This window comes from Lotus japonicus, chromosome 2, assembly GCF_012489685.1.
Source record: "Lotus japonicus ecotype B-129 chromosome 2, LjGifu_v1.2".
In the NCBI taxonomy this organism is placed as follows: Eukaryota; Viridiplantae; Streptophyta; class Magnoliopsida; order Fabales; family Fabaceae; genus Lotus; species Lotus japonicus.
The window spans coordinates 8,074,973-8,096,044 of NC_080042.1; the positions used below are offsets into that span (position 1 = coordinate 8,074,973).

Below are 21,072 nucleotides of genomic sequence, written 5' to 3' on the forward strand. Positions count from 1 at the left end.
TGGAAGGAAGATAAGGGTAGGGTTAGAAAAATTAGGAAATTTTAGAAATTTTTTTTAATGTTTTTTTTTGTCCGGATGGGTGAAGAACAAGTTATCATTCTCCAATCTGAACCATCGAAATTTTAAGCTATTATCTAGCCCTAGCAGATAAAAATAAAACTTAATGTTACAAACCTACTCTTGGAACACTCTTTTAGCTACCCACATCAAACGAATTCAAAAAGGGAAAAATAAAAATACTAGAAAGAATGTCTCTTAACCTTTATGCAAACAAGAACGTATCAACAATTTAAACATTTTAAAATTGTTTCGAACACACTGAAACAGACAATTATACCAGTACAAAAAAAGAAATCCAAAGTCCATCTATTTTAACCTAAAACCCTTGTCTGTGATCTAAGTTATCCCATACTATTATTTGTAACTTGTAAGCCAATAGCAATTAAAAGTAAACCAATAGCTATCTGGGAAATTACAATAAAAGTAAGCGACTAATTTCCCAAAATCCAATTTGATTTTGTTAATTGTTTTGTTATTTTCTTTACACTGTTTGCAATGATGTTGGCATCCTTCTCAATTTTTCTGCTACACAAGCCAATGTGTAAATTTGACTGCATGCCTCTTTGAGGACATGAAGCAAAATCAAAACAAATATGCTTCCAAAAGCAGCAGCTCTCAACATTGCTCTCTCTGGTGGTGAGTTTGCTATCAGATAAACACAATCCACAGTTATCAAAATCCAGCTCAACTTTTTCATCAAGGTTTTGATGGATAACATTAATTTCCATGCATTTTCTCCTGAGATTTTACACACAAGCCTCAAACACAGAACACCCACAACAAAAAATGTTGTCATTGACCAACCCCTGTACCTCACTAGTTTCCCTCCCACAACCAAAGCTTCTTTCCTGCATATACAAGACACACACTCACCTGAAAATGTTGAAGTCATCAATGCATCAAAACCTGTGTAATAAGGCAGCACAACAGAATCAAGATACAAGCTTGCATGCAAAATGCCAGAGATTGTTGATGCTGCAAAAAATGTGTACTTTATGTCCTTATGGGGTTCAATTCCATTGTCAAAGGATAAGGCAGAAATAAGGACTAGCAGAAGAATTGCGGGACCAGTGCAAGAGAGTGGGAAAATTGTGTTAATTTGAGGACCTTTTGCAAAGGCTAAGATTATAAGAGGCAGGGAAATTGGACCAGAGGGTAACAAGAACCTTTTTGACTGACTCAAGAGGATTCTTCCTCTTCCTGTTCCGGAGGTTATTACATCCATTATCACAATGACAAGTGTGATAAAGTAAGAAGCTGTAGTGAAAAGAAAGACTAAGATATCAACTGCAGGAGGGTAATTATCTGCAGGGTGTGTTCTATCACAGACATAATGGTAAGGGCAGGTGATTGTATCAAGAGTTTCTTCCAGTTGCCAACTGATGCATTTGAAGAATGTGGCATGGATTTCTTCTATGTCCCATCCAGGTTGGAATGTTGTTGGGTATTCTGGGAGCCAGAGCAGACTATTCATCATATCATATGGTTCTATGATGTGTAAATTAATTTTTTGATCATATAAATACGAACCTTAGCTAGGATATTGTTGTTGTTGGTTGGATGGAGAAAGACCAACTAATTAATTCTATATTCCACTCTAGCTAGATCATAAATTAAGTGGCATTAAATCGGATAAAAAATCTTATAAATGGTGTCTCATTTTCCCGTCCCACAAATTAAGTCTTGTCATGCCAAATAAAAATGATATGAGCAGGGTTGCTGCTGTAGTTACAAACTTACATTGCGGTTTTTAATTGTCATGTCAAAATTTTCTTGGTGAGAAACATGAATTTTCGACTCCATTCGGAACTGAAGATTTCAATCCAAACATTGTGCCTCATTTTTTTTACTGTGTTTGTAATTTCCTTAGCCAAATGCCTTTCAGAGAGCAATTCAGTTACTATCTGAAGGATGCTGAGTGGTTGAATGGAAGCAAATTTTCTAAAGAATGTAGTTGATTTTTTAAGTGAAGAATTTGGGTACAAAGATTAAGGCAACGTGACTCCAAAGGGAAAGGGATGCTGTTTGGTGAGTGATAAATATTGATTGATTGTATGATGGGATGCCAAACTGATAGTATCAGTTATGTTCAAACAAAAAGTTGGTATACCAAGTACCAATAGCACCTCATATAGAGTGTACCAGAGTACTTTTGTTATGACTTAATTTAATTTTTGTATTGTATAATTGTATTGGACTTTTTTTCTTATCAATTGTATGAGACAGTTTAGAGACTACTCATACTGAAGTTATTAAAATTTAGGGTTAATGGTCAAATTAGTCCCTAATTTTATAAATGAGTTTGATTTTAGTCATTCGACGAAAAAATGACGTTTAATGACGGTCAATGCTTCCGAAGCTCAACAAACAATTAAGAGATATAAGCCATGATATTGTTAAATTGACATGAACTGTGTAACCCAGTTTTGATAATGATTCTAGTAAATTTAGCCCTTGTTTTTGTCAATGTGCTTCTCAAAAGGTTCTTAATGAAGGAATGGACAACTTGATCATTGTAATATATCGACAGGCAATATCAGCCATTTTCTTGGCACCTATTGAAAGGTACCATAAACTTGATTACCTTCTTCACTTGGCTTTGGCTATGCCTATCAGAATTTAGTACTTCTAATAGACATTTTAGTCATTGAAATATGAAAACATGCAAAATACTTCTTGAAAGATAGGAGAATAATCAATTTAATTCTTGAAAAATGAAATCACAATCAATATAATCTTTGAATTTTGATAGATGAAAAGGTCGATCAATTTCTATATTTGGAAAAGAATAAATTGAAATATTTTCATCTTTCGATGGCAATTTTACATATTTCACTCTTTCAAAAGTATAAAAGATGATTTTTTTTTTCTTTTTTAATTTTACAGGAAAAGCAAGCGGGATGGTCACATAATATGTCTCCTTTTCCTAAGTGCTCTAGTCGGATAAGTATACACTGCTCCGTCTGCTCGCTCTTTATTTGTAGCCACTAAAGTTATGATCTTATGAACCTATTTCAGAGTAACACTCACTCAATACCTCTATCTTCTTGGACTTGAATATACATCTGCCACAATCTCATGTGCATTCCTCAACGCGGTGCCTGTGTCCACATTCATTATGGCACTCCCATTGGGGTAAGTCCAACAACCTATTCAAATAACTAAATTAAAACAAAAGGCATCTATATGATTTCTAAATAAAAATTCATAAGTTGAATTTTTCTATCTAATAGACATATATTTAGTAAATATTAAAAACTAAATTTAAAATATTGTAAAAAAAATTAGTTTTGAAAAAACAGAGCAAAGTGAACCATTGTAGCGACTCTAACATTTAATTATAATATAATGATTTATTTATTTTCTGTAATGATATTTGGATTTAATTTTAACTTTTGACATATGTATGTTATATTATATTTATTCTAACTTTTATTTAGATGTAGGCTTAACGGCTACCAGCAGTGGGGATATCTTGGTTAAGACCAAAAAGATGTAGGCTTAAACGCATATTTTGAGAAGTTCATCAATATTGGAAAAAAAAAACTTGAAAAGCAAAAAAGAGAAAAAAGAAATGAATGAAAAAGTTAAAAAGGAAAAAATGGAGTTATAGTGAAAAAGAAATAAAGTAAACATTTTAATAAAAAAATAATTTAATGGAGCATCTTTTATATATAAATAGATCCTACGCTAACACTGACCCTTTTGCTTGAAATTCTTAGGATAGAGAAGGTGGACATGGAAAGCAAGATAGCAAAAGCCAAGATCCTAGGAGCTTTTTGTGTATTGGGGGAACTTTGGTATTGATCCTAGGCTGCCTCTTCTGGTCTTCATGGTTTCATATACAAGCAAGGATTAGCAAAAAAAAATTCATTTCAATACTCTAGCACAGCCATTTTGTCACTTTTTGCAGCCATCCAATCAGCAGAATTAACTTTGATCATCCATAGAAACAATGCCAAATGGATTCTCAGAGGAAAATTTGAAATCATGACTGTAGTATATGGGGTAAGTATATTCTTTATGATAAAATAATCAGAGAATATACTTTTTGCTATGAAATCTGCAACGCTCTGACCCGCGCAGTCAGTTCCCTAACTTGGTTCCTCAGCCGCTCAGGATTGCAAAAGAAATCAACAAAGACTCTCCTTTGAAGTCCAATCTCCTGCGAATGATGTTTCACAATCTGGGTGCAAAAGTACATATCAAGTTTCAGTTAACAGAAATAGGTTTAGAATCATTGTAAATAGAGTCACTATAATTAATCAAACCCAGAATTAAAAACATTTTTATTCTTTAATTTTTCGTCATAGACTAGGCTAGGGCTCAATTTCAAGGAATTGATAAACTGTCGTCCTTATTTTTGAGGTTTTCATATATTCTCAAGAATATAAATAGCAAAATGGCACAAAGCATTTATTTCATTAAAGCTCCCATGCAAGAGTTGCTAAGAGAGAAGCAAAAAGGTCCTTTGTTTCTAATTCTGAATTCTCAGTTCAGGTAAAAGTGTCAGGTGAGTAGAGTTCAATTAGTAGACTGTGTCAAAAGTAAAAACGAATCTTAGAGCTTTATTTTTTGGGTGAAAGAATCCTAGCATTTAATTCTAATGGATCTGATAATTTATCTCTCATGCTTATGCTGGCACTTGTTTTTTAGAGAGCCTTAATCCTTTCTCAGTGTTAAGTTCCTGAATGTAAACTCTACTCCAAAAGATCAACCCTAAACTATGAGAAGCAGGGAAAGGAATGACAATATGGCATAACCAGGAATCCAGGACAAAGCATAAATATTAAGAAACAATTGTCACTAAAGAACAAGATACAGTTGATGCATTATGTTCAAACGAACATAGATTCTAAAACATTAATGTCGATAGTGACTTGTTAATGATTTTATTAATTTTAATCTACTATAGAAGGCCTACATAAATTCCACTATCCCATTCACCAGATTCAGACCAATTAGAATTTAGAAAGCAACTCGATAATCATGACAAATTCAAAGAAATCATAGACAAGGGGAAATTATTGATTGATAAGATGGCCCCATGAAAATGTTTTGCTATGCAACTAAAAATGATGAAAGAACTCGATGCCTGCCAAGCGATCATGTGGTGTGCAGAACAAATTAGAAGGGACAGAACATTAAAGCAACATTACCTCATTTTTCTTGACATGCTCTAGTGTCACCTCTTCCACGGAAGCAGAGAGTTTTGCGTTAATCTTCTCCATTTCATCAAGCTCTTTCATCAATGGCTAATTAAGACATCAGATGAAACAAGTAAAATATCAAATTACAATACAGAACAAAATTGAAAAAAAACTTATATCTACATTTTTATACAGCTTTCCAGACATAATCTAGAAGCTACAAATTACTCAAAATGTAGTTAAAATATCCAATACTTTATATCAACAAACTCTCAGTTACACCATCACAAAGTAATATAATCCCTTATGTTGAGTTCTCACATCGACTATAGATAAGGCCAACACAGAAGATTATAAAACCTTACAAGCTAGTTTTTGAGGCAGAGTTAGGCCTAAACCAAATTCAATATGGTATCAGGGTCTCTCCTAGATCCGATATTGGGCCACACCACTGTTAAAAAAAATCAACCTAGGACCATGACTTTCCCAGTGCAGCTTACATGGCCCTGTGGACTCCATGTGCAATTTACCTGGCTCGTGGCTTTCCCAGTGCAATCAACCTGACCCCACTGATTTCCAGTGCAATAAAAAAATCAAATAACTTCCACTCTCCAGATGTAGGCGTGAGAGGGGCGTGTTAAGATCCCACATCAACTACAGACAAGGCCAACATAGAACTTATAAAGGCGATCTTCACCTTACAAGCTAGTTTTTGAGGTAGAAATAGGCCTAACCCAATACCTTAAAACCCTGATAGAGGATTTCCACCTTAAATTCTAATAATAAACACGACACAATACACACCTAGAGAGAAGAGGCTTTGGTGGTGGTGGTTGTAAGGGATATGATAAAAATAAGACTTAATTGCATAGTTGGTCCCTGATCTATCACGATTTTGTGCCTTGATTCCCTCATGTTTAAAATGAGTGATTTTGGTCCATCAAGTTCCAATTTGTGAAAATTGGGTCCATATGTTAACTGTTAAATTATCATCCAAATTCAGACAGAAGTTGCTCAGCTGACCATTAATGACTTGGCTCTGTCAATTCCACCACCATGGATGACACATTAGTTAAATAAGAATAAAATTAATCAAAATTTTAAAAACATTGTAAGACTAATTAATTAAAATCCTAAAACCTAAAATTGCTAAACTGACAGCTCCTAGCCCTCTTCATCTTCACCTCCACCACCAGGTGTCCACCATCTTCAACACCATTAAGGTCTGGCCCAACATGAAATGCGCCAACCTCAAGCTTCTCCCCCATCTTCTGCAGCTTAGATGGTGCCCCATCCTCTGAATCTCAAGTTTCTCCCCCATTAAGCTCTGCCCCAACATGAAATACCCATCTTCTGCAGCTCCTTGAAGAAGTGAAACAAGACCCCGAGAGGGAGAGAGAGCGAAAGAAGAAGACATCAAGAGACAGTGGAGGAAGGCGGTGCCACCGGCGAAGTGTGGCAAAAACACAACGCAGCCTCTCCTTCTTCCTCTCACTCTTCTCTTTGCTAACGTCGAAGCAATAGAAAACCCCAGAGAGACTAAAATGGCGCAGCCCCGTTTCTGCCATTGAGGAAAGCAGATCGAAGAATCAAGCTTCAACCTCGATCAAACTATGCTTTTCTGCAAATATGGTTAGCCAAGAAGAACAGGGGAAAACCCTCCAAATTTCGTTCTCGCTCTGGAAACCCTGTAAAGTCATCACCTTTTTTTAGTATGGTTAGCCACCGCATCACCTGGAAACCCCAAACCATGACAGGAATTCCGATCTGACGACTGACGACAAGGCAAGTCTTCCATCAGAGAGAAGTTCACCTTCCTTGCCTTGCTCAATGGAGGTTCTGGTCGATTTTCACAAGGGTTGGGGTTTGGAGGGCGATTTCAGCAAGGGTCTTCTGAATTTGTTGGGGGGGGGGGAGAGATTTTCTGGGTTTGTGTTTAGGTGGGATTTCTGGCTTTGGTTATGGATCTTGACTCCATCTCCTCCCTTCGGACCCGTCTTCAACGACCACCACAGTTGATTGCTAGATCTGATTGCTGCGATTGGGGGTTGGGGATAACTTTGTGGGTTTGTCCATGATTTTTCTGGGGTTGTTCATGATTGTGTTTTGGGTTTGCTCATGAGTTTCTGGGTTTGTTCATGATTTTGTGTTCTGGGATTCTAGGTTTGTTCATGAATTTCTAGGTATGTTCATGGGTTTCTCTTTGTTGTTGAGGATTAGAAGCCAGAGTTGTTTTTCTGATGGCAGGGAAGAATGGAGGAGGAAGATGAAGATAAAGATGAAGATGAGGATGAAGAAGATGAAGATGAAGGAGTATGAAGAACAGAAGATAAATATTAGACTTTGTTTAGTTAATTTATGAATTAAATTTGTTTAGGTAATTAGGGTTTAAGATTTTTTTGATGAAGTGACATCCTAGTGGTGAAATTAACATAGCCATGTCATTAATGAAGGCCAGTTAAGAAACTTCTGCCTGAATTTGGATGAAAACTTGAGGAAGGACCCAGTTTTTACAAATTAGAACTTGAGTGACCAAAATCGCTAGTTTTAAACGTGAGGGAGTCAAATCACACAATCGTGATAGATCAGGGACCAAAAGTGCAATTAAGCCTAAACATAATTTGCTAGATTCTTTAAAAAGAAATTCATAAGCACCTTTGTAGTAATGTTACAATTTAATTTAATGAAATAACAATTTTAACATTTTTAACTAATCCAGTGAGACAACCAGCCTCTAGACCTCCAAATTGAAAGACAAATGTATTCACTTCTTCAGTATTAAGAAAATAAGTAATATACTAATACACATAATGAATGCAGTAGCTCTACAACAAGGCGCTATCGCGCACTATCGATAACTATGGTACGCATTATCCCACTAGGTGAGTCCAGCTAAATGAATCGATCAATGCCATGGACTCTACTAAAAACCAAAATATCAATAAAACCCTTAAGTGGTAAGTCTTCTAATGGTTTCACTTATAAAGTGTTTTCCTTCGCCTTCATATATCCCCTTTAATTGGATTATCTTCCTTTTGATCGGAAAATATGGAATAGCCTTAATATAAATTCAATTCATCCTGTGATGATCTTCTCGTGAAAAGAACTTCAATACGTACTGATTCTCTACTTTTTACCCCCTACCTTGAGGGAGAGCCGGAGTGGTCTAAGTCTAAGTACTAGGAGATCTAAGGAACTTATACAGCTAAAACCAGAGAAGAAAAAGGAAAACCATTGTAGAATGGTAATAGCAAAATCATGAAGCCATGGATGCAAATTTGAAAGACATACCCGAGGGGTCAGTATTGGCTGAGCTGTTGTTGAAGATGCAAAGAGTAGTTGTTGTAGACTTTGAATAAGGGTGCACCTATAGATTAAAAAAAACAAAAAAATCTCATGAATCCTTTCACATTTTGACAATGAAAATAGCACTCAAAACTTGACGATTTATGGGAATGAAAACTCAGTGCTACGCCCCTATGCCACTAAAAGTCATGAGCAACTTTCAATATAATTGTAAATAAACAACTATTTGTAATTTTGTATGTTAGTACAAAATTTGACGATTATGCAGTTGATCAAGAGGGGATGTCTCGAACAATAATGCTCTACAGCCCAGTATGCAAATAGATGGTACAAAACTTAGATTTACACCACCGTCAGGATCATTCCGCATCCAAAAGATCCCTTTGAATACCTAGGCCACTGAATCTTAGCACTATTTTTGATAAAAAAAAAAAAAAAAAAAAAAGATCTCATAACTTGCAGTACATTAAATTTTAGCAAAAAACTTACAGTTCATTAATACACCTATTTCTGTCTTCTGGAAGGGAATTCTCAAGATCCGATTGAAGGGTCATCAAGTCTGAATGAAGAGTTGATATCTGCTGGACAATGCCAGGTGCTGATACATATGTCGACAGTGTAGCTTGAGTATCTGGGGGAAAAAGGTTGTAACACGAAAATGGACAAGACAGCTTATTAGAAGGCTGTAAGACCACAATAACTTGAACAAATCGATATACTATGATGAGTAAATCCTCACTTGAATAAATTTTTAGTAGGTCTCTAATAGCATGCAAAAAATGATCATTATCATGTACTCCCCCTTGTTCTTGAACATCAGATGCAGCTTGGATAAGGGCCAAGCAACGACCCTGCAAACCATTGACGAAATTTGAAAAGACAGAAGTAGAAGTTCCATGTTATACTGCAAGGTTTTGACTTTTGAGACTTGGGATAATGAAGGAAAATATAAGGAATGCCAGATAGCAGACATTAAAAATTAGAATATGAAAAAGATATCTTATAATATCTTAAAATAATTTAGGTAAGTTAGATTTTTCTTTAGATTGGTTTCTTTATTTTCTTGTTTTTATTTATTTATTTCCTCATTTAATAGGGATTAGGAATCTTAATTAGTTTCCTTATTTAACTAGAATTAGGAGTCTCCCCATTACTATAACTAAGGGTAAGTACTGTCTTTTGTAAGATTACACCCAATAATATTATCCCAATAAGTATTCCTTTTTCCTCTTTCAATATCTTGAAGACTAAATCCCAAAATTTCATCAGCAGAATTTATATACCAATATAGCCCAGCCTTTCAAAAAAAAAAGGTTCAAAAAGCCCTAGCTAATCATGAGGGGGAAAATGTTTATAGAAGGCGTGCTCAAGGGCATTGTAGGGGTAAAGGACAAAAGTTTAAGTTAATAAAATAAACTATCAACTTCCTTAGCATGACACTATAAAACCATCTACCAACTAATTCATCTTAACCACAGATTTTCAAGTTCAACCAACAAGCCATGAATGACACAACCCATTGTTGCATGCCTTCACTCTTACATTGGATTAAACAAATATGCAAAAGACATGGGTAAATAATTTCTAATCATGTACATATTTTATCAGAAAGCAATCTAAAAGATCACTATCAATTCCAGATGTACCCACGAGAAAACATAATCAGACATGTTAGAGAGGAAGGGATCGATGGAGAAATTGAACTGAAATAGGAGGGATACCATTACCACAAGGAGAAATTTAAAGAACCAAGTGACGAAAGAATCAGACAAATAGTACAACAGAAAATTGTAAGGATGCATACCACCCGTCCCTCAGTTGCAGACAAGTACGATTGCAGCTCAGACTCAATAACTTTAAGCAAGGAATATGCACCAAGCATCTGCTTCTTTTCCAGTTGGCAGGCTATCTTCAAGAACTGGTGCCTGGCAAGCAGATTGATGAGATGGTTTATGAACTGCCACAAGAATTCAGTTCTCATTACCAAAGGTTAAATATATGTTTAAAATTCAAAGGTATATAGATCATTTAACACAATGATGTCAGTCATGCACAGACAAAAGTTCCAAGTAGTGGGCAGGCCCTTCAATATCCAAATATAAATCTACTTATTAGAAGAGCGTAGGGAGAAATGATAGTGACGCTTTACAGTTATAAACGGTAATGGCTAACAACATAAATCGTGTCTAGTGGCAAACTTTTAAATCTAAATGCTTTGATTCCTATCATAAATTAAAGCATCATGTTGCGTCCTGCTACCTCTAATTTTTATGCACACACATCACATTTTGATGCCATACCACTATATCAATAGATAGAATAACAAATCATGAATGTTATGGCTACAACTTTAAAGCCAACGTAAAGACCCTATTTATCCACCCTGCATGAGTCCCATAGTCTACGACACTACGTCTCCTAGAGGTGGAAATAGGTCAGACCTCTCATCAAGAACCTATGCTTAGCCTACATCAGCCTAAGCAGGTTAGGCCTATTTCCATACTATGGAATCCATAGTAAATCAGGTTAAGACATTTTTAAGAAAGACCAACTTGTAGGCCATTTAAAAAGCCTTTTAGGCTCAATAGGCCAGTCTATTAATGTAAATGTAAGTAATATAATATTTTTAGTATTTCTATTTTAATATATTATATTTTTAATATAATGTCTTTAAATTATATACTTATTGTGTTATTTAAATATTTAAAAATGCTAGCCTATATACAGAATTGAGCCTATAAGTCTATTTTGGAGATTAACTTATGATCTATTTAAATAACCTCAACCTAATAATAAAGTAGGCTTTTAAATAGACCTTCAAGCTATGCCCATCTCTTAAAAGACTAGGCTAAGCCTTGAAAAATGGCCTACATTAAGCCAACAAGTCAAACTCAAACCTTAAATTTGGCCAATAAGTCAATCTTGGGCCTTAGAAAGTCCAGCCCAGCCCAATTTATTTCTATCCCTAATGTCTACTTTTATTTTCCCATCATTAAGTATAACGGACTCAAGATACAAAAACTATGTCCTCATGGTATGGTATGGTATGGTTTCCAACCTTAATCTCTAAGCTAGTATTAGCGCTCCTGCTGCCTAAACTTGCATTACATATACTCCATTTTACATCTACTAAACAAAAAGTAGTGTGCTTCGGAAGGCCAAAGCTTGTCCAGTTGTCCCCAGACCCCACATCTCTAGCTTCCTATTAATTTCTTCTTCCAATTCTTCAAGTAGGACTATATCATCTGTGAAAGCATGCATACTGGACTGTTTCTAATGATAGTAAGCATATCCAAGAACAAGGGCTAGAAGTTAACCCTCGTCCCTCGGTATAGTAAAATAGATAACGGAAAGCCTTATGTGAACCTATATTGTGTTCTACACTAAGCATGATCCACTAAACATATCTTTGATTCCATCAATATACATAATATGAACCCTTCCTCTGGAGCCTTCCAAAATGCTATGTCATAAATTTGATTGACTACATGCAACCTTTTTCTTCTAGTTGTGCTTCAATGGGGATTTTTAAATTCAAAAGAATTTAAAATACATGGAAATTTAATTGCATCAATTTGATGCTCATCATTTGTAAAATTTATTTGTTTGAGCTATGACTCGAGCAACTAAATTATATAAAAGTCACAATTCATATCTGTAACCACTTATAACACTAGAAAGTGGGATTTGCTCAACTTCACATTCAATAAATACAAAATCAGGATAATATTTTTAATTAAAGGTCTAATGTGAAGCTTGGTCACGGTTGCGATAAAAAGGATGCAAGCAGTCTTGGTTAATAATGGCCAAAGAAGCAGTGACAGTGCATGCAAAAGAATCAGAAATTTAGTAAAATGCGAGACTGTTTCTTCTTTTCCTCCACTCTCTTAGCACTCAAACATGATCTCTCCAATCATCTTGTCTCACCATAAAAAGCGAACTCAAGATTCTAGGATATATTTTGAAGAAACAAAAGAAAAGAAAGCATAATCAACATCAGTTGCAAAACTTACTGCTTTTTGCCGGTTGATGTAGTACTCTTGGCGCATGACCTTCAAATCATAATCACCTAGAGGTTGAACCATTCGAAATTTGTACAAGGAGTCATATAAAATTCAAAAAAAAGAATTGAAGTATTGAACTTATTCCGAACAAATGAGACGAGAAAATACCTTGTAAAATGTAAGTGTCTTGTAGTTGAGCTAGCTCCCAGCACAAATCTGGAATAGTCTGAAAAGGGGAGAAAAATTGTCTAGATAAATCTAAACAAAGATACAGTCTTAAAATGGTAGAATATCACATTAAGGTGATATCCAAGAAAACCAGAAGGCACATAGTTAGTACCATCTTTCTAATCATTCAAGACAGAGTTCGGTTCCATCTGATTATGTATTTCCCATTGTTTCGTTTTCTCAACAAGTTTGGGTAGATTTACAGCCTCAATGTAAAATTCCATGATGAATAACATAATTTTATTGAGTCAAAGTCATAAGCCTTATGATGGAATCAAGAACAAGAAAATCAGTTTATTCAAGAAACAGAGCCTGAATTCTCAGAACTGAGAACCAGAGCTTCAAGGTACAAGAATGGAGATGGTTGAACCCTAACTCCCCCTCTAGATTTTCGAGGCTCCAGTACTCTCCCAACTACCCAACTGAAATCCTAACTGACTCTTAACTTCCTCTTCCCTTTATCTATACTGAAGCTTGTAACCGCTTCTAACAACTAACAGTACACAGCAACAGAAACAGTTTATACAAACTAAGGAGGGTTGGGCCAAATGCATTTGGAACCAGAGTTGGTCTCATGTGCATTCTGGCTAAACTATAGTCTTCCTCTTATTTCTTCTCTCATAAGCCTTCCTTATAGGAGGGTGATACTCATCACCTTATTTTTCACTCCTTGGTCAACAGCTCAAACTTAAAGGTCAATTGGTTCGTTGACAAAGTGAAACATATCAAGTACTTGAATAACTTCATCTTTCCCTGAATTTGAGCCATGTCTTGCTTTCCTTTGTTTTTTTTTTTTACTAAACTAGATGTAGGCCACTGAAGCCTTAAATAGATACAGCAGAAACTATCTCAGAAAAATACTCTATGGACTAGTTCATAGGTGTAATACCTCCTAAATAACATGCAGTTATTTTGGATCTGAATGCGATAATGGGCAGAATAAATTTCATAATAGATTAACTTTGACCTCAACCTTAACAATGTAGCTAAAAAGGGACCAACGTTCCTAACAACTTACGAAAGGAAAAATTGAAACTTGAAAATGTTGCAAAAGGTAGACTGCAAGGCCTTCAATGTTCACAGAGTATAACTTAAACTGCAAAATACTAAATTGAATTTTGCTAATTATGGGACCCCTTAGATAGACTAGTCCAACCATTTTACTGGAAAATATCAATGCTATTAGTTAGAAGGTAGAGCAAACATTGGACACAAGCGATGTAGTAACAAACCTCTGATAGCAGCTTTTCTTCATGGTTATAAAGATTTGAAAGTTCTCCTTTCAATTCAGAATGCTTTCTCCTGAAAATTATACCACATGACATGAAATGATTACATTTTAAAAACTGAAGCAAAAATTATCGTCCAAGTAATATGAAAGTTCACCTTCAAATTCCAAATGCCCCAAACATTGCACCATGTGATAAGATTGCACAACAAAAAATTATGTTCAAAAATAAAATTATCCGTTGATAGAAAAATGTTTTTTTAGTAAACTGATCTTTCAGACACACACATATATTAAATTTTACAAAAGGGATCACAAATCGAGTTCTGAAGGTAACAAGTACACAATCTAAAAATGCATGGCACGCATCTTGGAAAATTGGTTGCAAGGAGAACAAAATTTACAAATCTAAGAGCCAGGAAATATCAAGACACTACAGAGCATATTTACCTAAGAGAATGATGATCAAGATGAATGTGAGCTTCATCTGATGATACTTGTGATTTAAGAGTCATTAAAATAGCCTGCTGTTTGGCATTCTCAACTTGTGCTTCCACCCATTGTCTTTCACTTATTCCAAATCTGTCATAGTTTTACAGAGTCACATACCATAAACACTAAGATTTGCTGAATCTCAAACATGAGTCTGGCATCCAGTCTAAATAAATCAAACATTTTCCAGAAGGTAACAACAGGACAACACAGGATACACATGACCTTACCTCAGGCAATCCCCTGAACTACATCAAATAGAAAAGAAAAAAAAGAAACGAGCCGTTTTGGTCTAAAGTTGTACTAATATTGGCATGATTATCATGCATAGGTCCAGTAAGAACTTAAGTAAAGTTTGGTTCACCAACTCAATCGACTAGTAAAGTATATGTCCAATTAGAGGTTTTAGCAGCAATAGAGCTGGTGTATGGTAGTGGAGGGATTTAGTAACATATCTGATCGTAAACTGATTTCTTTTGTAACAGAATTCAGATACACATAATTGTCAGGCAGTTCAATAGCTCAATAAATACTCAGCTGCAGCCTAGCTCATGTATTATATATATATAGACACACATATGTACAACACCTCTAGCAGCACAACTTGGTCTTGGTACATTTTAATTCAATCCACATATTGCTGAAGCAGACAATCTGCAATGTAATAGGAAAGAAGCACGTACATTGAGCGAAGTCGTTGCAACTCAGACACACGTTGATGATGTGATTTTTCTAAATCTGTTCAATCACAAAAAAAAAGGTCAAGTTAAAAATATGGCAGATCATACAAGACACACTCATATATGTACATATAAGCATATATGCATTAGCCACAGAATGGTTGCATTTAATCTAGTAAAAGAGATAAAGATAGATTTGTTATGAGCCATAGTCTTCTCCAGAATTCAAAGACATAAGGAGAAACTTATATACAATAAATATTAAATTTGATAAGAATAAATTAAAAAGCTCATGTACACTGCCAGTATGGAAGCAGGAAGATCAACGTAAAATTGTCTTGATAGATAAAGACAACACTACTGTGTTGAGGATAAGAAAAGGTTAGGTAACAGTGAACTGTAAGGACTGATATGTATACCTCTCACATAGGTATTTGAGATGTCATCAAGATTCACCCAAGAGCACTTAGATTTCCCCTCCTCAGCAACAAGTCGGAATGGACCCTGATAGTGAAATAAAAAAATCATGAAAGGTCATCAAGACATAAACAGATAATGAAGTGATAAAAAGTTTAAAACCTCATTTGGAAAACTTACTATACAAAACCAGATAAAGTGGTGTCCAATTAATTAAGTTAATAATAACAACCACCTTATCCGACAATGCTGGCTCAGCTACTTGGAACAATTTATGCCATAAAAGAGATAAGTATAAAACCTGATTTTTAAGGTTTCATTTATCATTTAGATAAAGACAAAGGAGTGAAGGATTAATGTCAAAAGTTCATCTAGAATGATCACAGTCAAGCTCAGAATATTTGAAATATTACATCACTCCCCACACCACCATATATATACTTAGCCTGGAGCAACTGATATCAACCCTACCTGGATCAGGTAACTCTCAGACTCTGAGAGTAGGACAAAACAATTACATATTCAAATGAAAATGATAGCCCTCAAATGTTACCATCCAGATTTTAAATGTTAAAATCTTTGATGCTCTCAAGGACAGATGGAATTTGTGAATAATCAATACTCAATAGGCCAAACCGCCAAATTAAAGGAAAAAATACGTGTAACTTAAGAAAATGTGAATCAGCAACAAGAAATTGCTGAACAATATTCCACTGGAACTGGATTAAGGGAACCTACAAAGGAGGATTCGTGCATGAGATTCCCAACATTATGGGATGTGGGAAAGTTCACATGTATACATTATACAACTTTTCCCCCTTGAATAATGAGGCTGTTTCCATGAGTAAAACCCCTGACTATCACATTACACACAGCCCTCTTTACCGCTGTGCCAAGGCTACCCTCAAGAACTTACTCATCCTTCAAATATAAGTACGTTTCCATTTGCAGAAATCATAAGAATTTTTTTTTTTTTTTGCATAAGAATTACGAACACAATATGTATCCAAGGAAAAACATAGAGAGAAGAAGATAATGAAAATACGCCTTTTGTGCACATACTGTGTCTAGTTGCTTAGCAAACCACTGATTAAGCTCTTTTAGACAAGATGAGTCTCCAAGTAAGAATTGATTGAAGTCTGAGTATGCCAAATATATACCATCTTCTGCATTTCAAAGTAGTTAAATTCATCAACAATCAAACAGATACCAACGGCAAAACAAATTTAGAAATATCAACTGAATAGAAGGAAACTGCTGGAGTAACTGCAAGTTATAAGGGAGTCCATCAGCAGATGAGTCTAACCTACATCATGATATCTTATGTAATGTTGAGCAAAATGAAGTTTCTAATAATGACTAGAACCAGTAACAAGAGGGAAAATATTACCTTGTCCTGAATGGTAATGAGCCAACTCCTGAGATGTAGAAGTAATTCTTCCAAGAACTGCATTCATCTACGCAAAACAAAGGAACTTCTTAGTGTGTGTTGTGTTTGGATTGGATACCAATGTGAAGGTATATTCATCTCAATCTAGTCCATTACCTGCAAATTCCTGACGGAAAGGCTATCATCAACGGCGGTGAGGTGACCATTGACAAGAGAAGTGGCAGCAACACGCGCTCGTCTCCCTTGCGTCAAATTGGAGGCCTGGGTAGAAAGCATGTCAAACTGAGACTGCAGTTGGCTTAACTGTCTCTGCAAATCGGCAGCTTCGGATTTATAAGCCTGAGTGGCCTCCCTGAGACGAAAAATGAATGAATTAATGAGTGGAAAATAAGAGAAGAGTGATGTGATTTAGTTACTTAGTTAGTTAGTTACTTGATGTCCTTGAAATTGAGAGGGCCAAAAAGGGCTTCTTGATCGTCGGTGGTGTCGGAGAAGGCGGAAATGCTATCGAAAGCGAAGTCCAAATCTTGTCCTTCAAGAAGGTTTCCTTGTTGTTTGAATTGCTCAAACTGGGAGAGTTCGGAGTGAGAGAGGATATTGGAGGGACGGAGAGTGGAGCAGATCCAGTGGAGAATGGGTCGAGTGTCTTCGTATTGGAAAGGCCATTCGAAGCTGTCAGGGTCTAATGATCCTCCTGATTCCAAACCCAATTCTCCCAGCAATGCGCACAATCGACCACCGCTCATTCTCTTCTTCGATGCAATTGCAATTTGCAATTGCTACTCCTTCCCTTCTACTTCTACTTCTTCTCTTTCTTTCAATTCTTATTCTGCTGCCGCTCTACCGTTTTTCACTTTTTCGATTTTGTAAGAGTAAAGTATCATCAGTTCAGTTGTTGTGAGTCATACGGGATAACTCATTTTATAACTAGGCAAGTAATAATTGTGTCTAATAATTTTTCCACAAATAAATCAAATCATAACTAAATTTTTTAATAGGAAAACTAGAAAAAATAACTATGAAGTTTTTTTTTAAATATACTTTAACAGCGAAGGTACCATTTTGTCTGAGGGAGACTCAAGACTAGTAAAAACATGAAATTTAAACTTATCATTTTGGTGGATATTCACAATCTTCGAACAATCTAACTCACAATAAGCATTTTGCAGTTCTTGCTCCAAATCATTTGCAGATCCAACTTCATTTCATGAAGCTTTGCGGTTAGGGGATCCCCCTTGCATCCTCGCATAAAATCCTTACCGTCAATTCCATAAGGAGTCTCAAATACCACCTCCGACTCTCATACGGTTCTAGGAGTTGCTGAATGCTCCATTAACGGTAAGAGACACATAGTCCGCACGAGGAAAAAACCATAAAACAATGCTCAAGTGATCAAGTTACTACTCGTTGTTCTTTTTCAAAAATTTGAGATGCTCCTTCTCTTTGTTCTTGATTCAGGTACACAAAAAAAGTTTGTCCACTTCTCGTCTCCTAGTAACTTCTCGTTTCACCATCTTCATAGTCCTTATATCGCTACAACGAACAGTGATGAATGCCTCTCTTCAACTTGCGAGCAAACCCAGGTCTAAACATTTGACGACGTAAACCGCGCCCAAGAAAAAGCATTATGACGCAGTAAAACCCCCCGATAAATAGGACTGACCCTTGAACAATGCAAGTTATCCTCCGAATGATGGGAAAACCGAGAGAAACGAGGAGAAGCTGCAAGATTGAACTTAAAGCGATGTTTGTTTACTTGAAGAGCATGGTAAAGAAGTAACCAGATGAACACTTTATTCTTCTCTAGGGATCTTCCATACCCATTGCTGTAACACCCCGATTTCGGTGGCGTCACTTTAGTAACCAAATTAAACTTAATGCGGAAAAACGTGAATATTTTTTTTTTAATAATAACTAAGACAAGACGGAATTAAATAAAACCCAACAATAACAAAAATCAGAACTAATATACAATATATAAACAGCCCCCGCTGTAGTCGCAACCTCGTCACGAGTAACCTCCAGTGACGGAAAGAAAAGTGCAACGCCCGTAGGCAATATATACAAACCAAATGAAAAGGGTGAAGTGCCCGCAACACTATCCCTCAAAACTGAGAACCAGCTGACCAATGGCCTGAAAATAAGACTTCCTAAGTCCAACCAACTCTCTGTGATTCCCGTAAGGAAACCACACAAAAAGCTATAGGCGGATCTACCCTGTCCCCTAAGTAACAAATGAAGCAAGACTGTCAGAGCTAAAACTCTACTCCTACACTAATCCTAACTCGAGGAGCTCATACCAACACTCAAAACTATGTGCTAGCATGATCGTCGTCTGAATCAGAATCCAGAACGACCTAGTCTATGTACACCATCCGTCCTCCTCTCGCTACCGCGATACGCTCCAGTTCCCGCATCTCAACCCTAGTTCCTCCCGAAGGATGAACCATCATGAATCAGCCCGCCAAAGACATCTGACAAAGGGCGTTTGTTCGCCAAAGCACACACAGAAGACGCGAGGGTCAACTCCAAAGAATTATGTAAATAATAGCACCAATAAATATAAATAAGATAATAGCCACTTAGGCTTATAACTAGGGATAACATCCTAGGGTTGCATATTTCCACAAAGAATATAACGACTGTAAATCACAGTTAACATGCATCAAGTAGAACTAACAAGTATCAAACACACTCATCAACTATGTCAGTATGCATGTTGCATGAAATGATATGCAGGTTAACCCAGTCAACCAATATGCAATCCGGAACGGATGGACATCATCGGATCAGCCCTTCACCAGCCACGGTGGTGCCATTTCGGCCCGTGATGCCTCTTACTCCAACATCATCATGTAGTCAGATCAGCATAAAACCCGAAGGCCTGCCATTTCGGTCTGCTACTAAGAGTCACCTAGCAGCGCTCTTACGCGGAAATCCTGGTCTTATAACCAATTTTGGAATCCGCCGTGGTCCGGTATCTCGCCGTGTTTAAACCACTTAATGAGTGCATGCAATGCAGTGATTAGCCAAACAACGTCTCCGACCTCACTCGACACGTCGCCACGTGTTCTAGCTAAATTAATGTCTCTAAAAGCTTACCCTAAGGCAAAGTCGATTCTGCGACAAAATATAATAATCATTAAACGAGTGCAACCACTCACGATGACTCTTCGAGTCATCAATACTCTCACGAAGTCTCACGCTTCAGTGAAGTTTCATGCTCTCACAAGGTCTCACGCCTCAGTGGAGTTCCATGCTTTCCACAGGGTCTCACGCCTCAGTGGAGTATCCCGCATTCACAAGGTCTCACGCCTCAGTGAAGCTTCTCGGCTCATCCCTTGGATGGCTAACAAACTGCTCAACGAGCGAAGGAGTACCAACATACTCAGAACTTACCAAACTCCTCAACACTTGGATCCGACGACACTCCTCGTTTTCCCAAAACTATGATTTGACTTCCAATGCCTTCCTTCGAGGTTGTTATCATTACTTAAAGATTTTGAGGTTATTTAAGGTCTTATGAATTTTCTTTATAAAATAGATTCCCTTTTGTCTTATCGCAAGTCTTATACATTTGCAGGATCTCCCAATCCCAAGTCGCTTCCAGAGGAGGTCTCGATCCACTAAACAAAATTAAGGCCCGAACCTCGTTCGTCCTATCAAACTTTCTCAAAACTCTCAAAATAAAATCGGCATGACCTGCCCGCTTTTCTCACCGTTCAGAAACTCGGATTATAGTGCAAAAGCAGAATTAACTCATCATAATCAATCAACATGTCATATGTCAATATCTTAAGCAATAACCACATAGCACCTAGCATATAAGGCATGGACCACACATCCTAAATTACCCAATTAGCACTTAGCATGTCATTCACTCATCAAAAACATTCAGTAGATGCATCATCTACATTGTCAGCCGAAGCCTCAGAAAACATTTTCCAATCACACACAATTCCAGTGCATAAACAGTAAACAATGTCGAAACATCGACCCTAAGCATTAACTAGAGATTCAGTGAGAAGCCCTCACCTGCAGATTCTCCAGGATTATCTTCTAACTCTTCCTCACAAGCAAAGCGTTGCTCCTCAGGAAATTCCTCAAAAGTTCCTTT

At 36.5% G+C, this 21,072-nt stretch overlaps 2 protein-coding genes and 1 pseudogene across 2 annotated transcripts; 1 reads left to right on the top strand and 2 right to left on the bottom strand.

Moving 5' to 3' along the window:
* Positions 1 to 256: 256 nt before the first annotated feature.
* LOC130735236 (uncharacterized) lies at positions 257 to 1,562 on the bottom strand. The gene has a single exon (XM_057587311.1). The coding sequence runs from the start codon at positions 1,535 to 1,537 to the stop codon at positions 542 to 544; it is 996 nt and encodes a 331-aa protein (XP_057443294.1). The 5' UTR covers positions 1,538 to 1,562; the 3' UTR covers positions 257 to 541.
* Positions 1,563 to 1,934: 372 nt separating this feature from the next.
* LOC130736007 (WAT1-related protein At4g01440-like) lies at positions 1,935 to 4,095 on the top strand (annotated as a pseudogene).
* LOC130737507 (AUGMIN subunit 3) lies at positions 3,674 to 17,857 on the bottom strand. Its single transcript, XM_057589295.1, has 16 exons — positions 17,388 to 17,857; positions 17,112 to 17,307; positions 16,956 to 17,022; positions 16,628 to 16,731; positions 15,568 to 15,652; positions 15,152 to 15,206; positions 14,427 to 14,558; positions 13,981 to 14,050; positions 12,689 to 12,746; positions 12,530 to 12,585; positions 10,321 to 10,473; positions 9,256 to 9,367; positions 9,006 to 9,147; positions 8,502 to 8,577; positions 5,220 to 5,315; positions 3,674 to 4,246 (listed from the first exon to the last, which is right to left on the bottom strand). Exons 1-16 carry the CDS (start codon positions 17,699 to 17,701, stop codon positions 4,115 to 4,117), a joined length of 1,848 nt encoding a protein of 615 aa, XP_057445278.1. The 5' UTR covers positions 17,702 to 17,857; the 3' UTR covers positions 3,674 to 4,114.
* Between the last annotated feature and the right edge of the window lie 3,215 nt (positions 17,858 to 21,072).